Source organism: Lissotriton vulgaris, unplaced genomic scaffold (assembly GCF_964263255.1).
Source record: "Lissotriton vulgaris unplaced genomic scaffold, aLisVul1.2 SCAFFOLD_7093, whole genome shotgun sequence".
NCBI classification, from domain to species: domain Eukaryota; kingdom Metazoa; phylum Chordata; class Amphibia; order Caudata; family Salamandridae; genus Lissotriton; species Lissotriton vulgaris.
In genome coordinates this window covers 47,007-53,006 of record NW_028243411.1, presented here as the reverse complement: position 1 = coordinate 53,006, position 6,000 = coordinate 47,007, and the positions used below count along the sequence as shown (strand labels likewise).

The window sequence follows — 6,000 nt, the reverse complement described above, 5'->3', positions numbered from 1 at the left end:
TTGATGGTCGACATGTTTCAGCCCACTTGAAAATATTGGGGCTTTCTTCAGGACCTCTCAAATACATTGTGAAGTGAAAAAGTGAGTGATAAAAATAGAACCACATGTTAGCGCATTTTCAGTACTCGCGCTAAGGAGTAGTATATATGCTGGGAGAACTGACCGTATTTTGGGTCCTCACATTGGTAAATACACTAATCGGATTGTAGGCTTATGCATCTGGTCCTGGGAGGGGGGGAGCCTTTACAAGTCACAAATTGGTGATAAGGTCTCGCCCGTGATAAAACCTATTGCAGTGTTCTCTGGTACATGCTGGGTATTCATTCTTGTCTGTTTAAACGAGGAACTCAAGTTACAGTAATTCAAGGTGAATAGGGCCTTTTCTTTTGCCAATTCAAAAACTATTTTCCTGTGACCTGCATGTAAACAAAAAAAGTTTCTATAACTGTTTTAAGAACGGCCTGTCAATTAGCACTCATACTGTTCAATTATAATTATATGAGATGATTAACTATTGAAAAAAAGGTTAACATTTATTTTATTTCAAGCATATGGATGCTCTTTTAGAGGGCTGTATTTTTTTTTTTAATAGAAAGTATGTGTGAATGTGTATACTACACAGTACTTCCACCGTGTTATGTATGCAAAGCTTATGGTCACAATACAACACAATTCAGGAGACACAACCATGCCCTACTCCAGGAATAAACATAAATCAAACTCAAGAACTGCACGGACGCAACTTAGAATCAAATGTCAGGCTAATGTCTTGGGCTGAAACTTTTCTGCCGTTAAGCTTGGACAAAATCAACACTAGTGGAATTCTTCAAAAAGAAAAAAAATACCCCGACACCCTTGAAAGCGCGGTTCCATCAATGGTAAGGTGTAATACAGGTGTCTGCCACTTTGATGGAATCACACCTATCTTTGCAGGGTCGCTAATGTCCTTTACCAAAATAATGTTTATATATAGTGGAGAAACTGATTCCCTCTGGGGTCTACGAGCCGCCTGCAGTAGAAAGAAGATCAGGTGACAAAGATTCAAACCCATGCATTGGCTTTCCCATCATGTTTTGCCGCAACAAGGGCCTCCTCCTCAGTGATTATTCGCAGAGAATTGAATTGCTGGAGTTTGAAAACATCTTCAGTTATGATGTGGGTAGACCCACATTCTTGATGCGTATAATATCCAATGTTTTACAGTACACTTCTTATGCTGGATATGGTCCTAATTTTGTTTTCGCCCATTGTTTTTTCCAGAGTTGTAAACTAATCAAATATTGTGTTCTTTGCATTATTCATGTTGGAGCCTAGTGTCATAACCCCATGGCTTTAATGCCCGCTCGCAAGACATGGTACACTTGCCTTGGATCTTTTCAGTACAGTAAAAGCATAATAAAATAGATCATGATTGTGCAAGTCAAATGAGGAGTCCTCAAATCTCATAATACAAAACTTTTTATTGCGCATATAAAAAATTAATACTATAATTAGAAGCACATGACAGGAATACACACAGATACAACACTTAAAACGTTTAGAGAAACAGGAGACTGACAGGAACAATTTAAAGGAGAAGCTGAAGTGTAGGACACCCATTTGTCATATTTGCAGCAGACTGCCTTAACACATAACAGCCCAATTTCTGCTGCATATACAGAGCAACACTCTTTATTGAAGCATACTTTTTTTGTAATCCAATGCCTAGAGCAAAGCTGATGTACTTTGAACTCGTGTCAGAGGGGAGACATTTTCTTGAGACTGTATTAGCCAAAAAGGAGGCCTTGTTGCTCCACTCGATGAAAGCTCAGTATATAGCTTTTTGGTGCCAATGTTCAAGGGCCACATATACAAAACAAAACGTGGAAGTGGATAATAAAAATATTTTAAGGAGACGCATTTCCTTAATACCAGGAAAACCCTTTTTCGGGAACACAGGTACTTCAAATTAATATGTTAGCAGTCAATGCAGTGAGGGTGGCCCCTTTTAAGTCCCGACAATTCTAAGAATCCCACTTATTTTTAAAGGCCATAGTGTAATATAGAATTTAATGTTTACACAAAAACCTCATCACCTCTATGCAATTTTCAGACGCCCCTCGCATTTATTCTGGCTAGCTATTCATAAATTGGCAGAGAAGTGGTAGACATAACAGCCATAAGTATCAGGAATATCCAAATCCAAAGAAAGAACCCTTTCCTTTCAGTATGCACCAGATCCAGATTTTATGCTGCGCTCTGAACAAGTTCATATTGGGGACAAGGAGTTGGGTGATCAGGACAGTTGTCATCGAGGACCTCTTTTTCCTCCTCCAGCGGGTGATGGATTGCCACAAACAGCTCGTAGATAATGGCGCCGATCAGGCCACCCACAAGGGGCCCCACAACCGGTACCCACCACCAGTGGTTTCCAGCCCTACAAAAAAGCCACATTAATTAGACAGGCATTCTCACTCTTTAGGGTATGAGGCAACTTTTTATAAATACGGTTAGAATGGCGGAGGGACAAAGAGGGAGAGCTTGTGATTGTTCCAATCGAACACTTTATTGCGGTTGCAAAGCACAAAGACATACAAACCAAGTCACCATACACAGTTTTAAAGCAATAATTCTGTAATCATAAAAGAAGCCTCAATTGGTTTACATTAGCAAAACTAATGTAGTCATAGATATCACATTAAAATATTAAGATTAATTTTCTTTTTAGGCGTTCCTCCCTGCATAAGAAGTATACAGTTCTATGTGTAACAAACTAAGTAACTACTTTGCAACTCTTACTGGTTTATAGAGGAACCATACTGGGAGAAACTACTATAGTCCACCCCCCCCCCATCCTCCACCCACATTTAATCCTTATTGCGGCCATTAAGAATCTTGCTAAACACTAACAAATAGAGAATAGAATCATTAAGATGCTTAATAAGTCAATCTACAATCCAAACATTCTGGGCACCCCATAAAAGTTCTAAAAGAAAATGCGTGTTGTGTGGAGTTCGAATCATAAAAACTAAATCAAACCGGTCCATAGAAAAAAAAATGCCTTCAGGAAAGCATCAAAGACTAGGTAATATTCCAAATTACCCCTTTTTGGCTTAAATCGATAAATACGTTTTGGATGTACTACAGCCGGAGAAATTGCACCAGCTTTTTTGGATGTACTACAGCCGGGGAAATCGCACCAGCTTTTTAAAACTCTTAACACATCAAACAAGATCAACCTACAGGCCACATATTCAAGAAGAGTTTTTTTTTTGTGGGTGTTCCTATAGAAGAGTAGGATTCTTCAAGGGAGACCCACCCATCTAAGCTTAACCGGTCTCTCACTTTTGTAGTTCATCCTTGCAAGGTTTGTGGTTGTTGCTTGAGTGGGGTTTCCACCGCTCTCAACCAATAGCCCAATTTTTCACAAATCTCTATTTGTTCACTCACCAAATCGGCCAAGACCAACCAAGCATTTCACCTCTTCCTGTCGGGCGTTTCTGCCATCATATCTATATGTAGCCATAATATTACTATATGTAACCCTACTCTTTCTCAACTGTTCCAGAAAACTAATCCAAGCTGTTCTGTCCTTTGCACCTTTAGGGTTCAGTACTTAAAATTTAAATCTGTATCTCCTTCGGTGGACATATAGCTTTATTGTTCTAGTACTTCTAGCATACATACGAAATTTGGCGTTAAGTTCAAATTAAATTCTTCTCTGTGCCTGCAGTATTCACATGCCTGTATATTCATCTCAACAACTAACTTCAAAGGATGTTTATGCCTTCACAGATTTTTCCTCTTGGTGATAGATAATCCTATTTTCTAGTTGGTATCCCCCAATAACTGGTGTTACTTTGAGGACAGTGAATGACTTCTGAAGAGCTCTACTTTAATCTGCACATCCAGACACAAAGGACAGGGATGATCCTCCTAGGAAGAATGCAGAAAGGTGAACTCCATGATAGACTTCTTTTTAACAGTGACCGACTCCAAGAGAAGGTCCATCAGAACAGGTTCCTCCCATGACCTTATGTTCGTCTCTCCCCACTAATAATAGCGCGGCATAGACGGGACATGCAAGTAATACAGCACTTCGAAGAATGGGTAACAGACATTACAGCATCCTCGATGCACATACTCTTACCTAAACACTTCAAACCCCCATCCAGCTATGGCAGTGAAGAGGCGTGGGCCAAGGTCTCTGGCTGGGTTGATGGGGTAGCCACAGTTGAATCCCATAGCAAGGCCTACCAGCAACACCATTAGCCCAATCACAAATGGCTGCAGTCCTCGTGGGGCAGCACTGTTCCGCTCATCCACCACGGCCAGAATGCAGATCAGCAGAGCAGCCGTAGCAATCACCTGTGCATGTTCAGAAGGGATTGACACGACTTAGAAAGGCTACAGCACTGCCAAGAGGTCACTATTTGGTACAGTTCGTTTAAGGTGTTCCTATGACTGGTATTACGCTAGTCGATTAATTACTCTTAACATCTCAACTACATGAGGCTATCTTGGTCCTGGTCTTTAATTTACCCAATAAAATGTATTTTAAGACGAAACTGCCTTTAATAAAGGAGACCGGCTTTTACGGTGAGCTGGTATAGAGCCTGCCTTTCCTTGAAATAAGTTGGTCTGTCCTGACAGGTCCTGAGATCAAACAGACAAAGGGATGGTGTGGTGAGAACAACATATAAAGAGTTGCATCAAACATACCAAAGGTGATGGAAGAATGCTTGAAATGTGTGTAACCTCTGGCAATCCCTCAGGGTAGCATTCATACCCATTTTTAGTTTGCCTACCATGTCACCTCAGATTACACCCAGCCATATGCAAATTCGGTTTTTCATACCAGCTGTAGCTTTAACTGCCCTTACTTTTCACCTTCTCCTGCTCGCTAATCTATAATTTGAATGACAATATGGTAAAATGGCAGGGTGCCCCATCTCATTTAAAATCACTAAGAAGGATTAATGGAGTGTCTTTATGACAGCGCCTAGCTATCTGCCTTCAAACTTTATTTCTGCACAATGCAAACATTGACACTATTTTATGCTTGTCACTTTCAATTGTTGCTCAAAGGGAAGCTAAATATGCAAACAAAATGTGTAGAGCAGCTCCTAATGATTCCAGGTAGGCACTACTTTGTGAACCAGATTAGCTTAAAACATTCCCACTGAACTTCTGACATTGACGCAAGACCAATGGACTTTCCCAAGTGTTGTATAAAAGGAGGCATCGATAAATAGAAGAGTGAACTGAGTTACCCGCAGGTTACAGCCTTCTCTCTGTGAGAGCTCTGAAGGTGGGTGGCCTGCTGCAGCACATGGATTGCAGTGCATAACTTGGAAGTTCCAATGCCAGAAATACTGATTGATAGTGCTGCACAAGTGTGTATTTGTCCTTAAGTTGATGTGAATTTTATGCTGCATATCTAATGCAAAAACAACTGATGGACAGAATGCAGAACAATGTCATACCTTCACCCCAGTACAGAGATCTGGGTCTAAATCCATCGTATTTTTTGCTTCCCATACTATACCAGTTGAACCCATCCAAATGCAAATCAGTCTTGACCCTGCAACCAATGGGAGCAGCCCGAACTGCCAGGCCAGGTCCTCCCTGATTGGAAACCAGCATCCTAGGACCGGTTTCGGGCCACATTGACTGCAGTGCATAACTTGGAAGTTCCAATGCCAGTAATACTGATTGGTGGGTGCTGCACAAGCGTGTGCAATTGTCCTTCGGTTTATGTGAATTTTATGCTGCATATCTAATGCAGCATGAATGTAAATCGAATGAGCATCTGGGTTCTTCGCAGAGAACATTTATAGGTCTTCCGGAGCATATCATAGTTGAAGTAATGTACCATATTGTATGCATTGGGGGGCAGTTAAATCCTAAATCCAGAAATGATTTACTACAACATAGCCAAAACATTGACTTAGTAGAGCTGGGTGTAAAAATATAGTAAAAACTACTGGTTCACACTATTTGGTTTAGGATCCCAATTTG

At 40.7% G+C, this 6,000-nt stretch overlaps 1 protein-coding gene across 1 annotated transcript in view; it reads right to left on the bottom strand.

The window, feature by feature from the left end:
- Window positions 1–1,445: 1,445 nt before the first annotated feature.
- The window catches only part of LOC147668410 (aquaporin-3-like), a 47,804-nt gene continuing 43,249 nt past the window's right edge, over window positions 1,446–6,000 (bottom strand). Inside the window, exons 5-6 of the mRNA XM_086948570.1 lie at window positions 4,130–4,347; window positions 1,446–2,416 (exon numbers count right to left, since the gene is read on the bottom strand). Of these exons, the coding sequence (XP_086804696.1) occupies window positions 2,227–2,416; window positions 4,130–4,347 (408 nt within the window). The 3' untranslated portion in view covers window positions 1,446–2,226. The remainder of the gene's footprint in view (window positions 2,417–4,129; window positions 4,348–6,000) is intronic.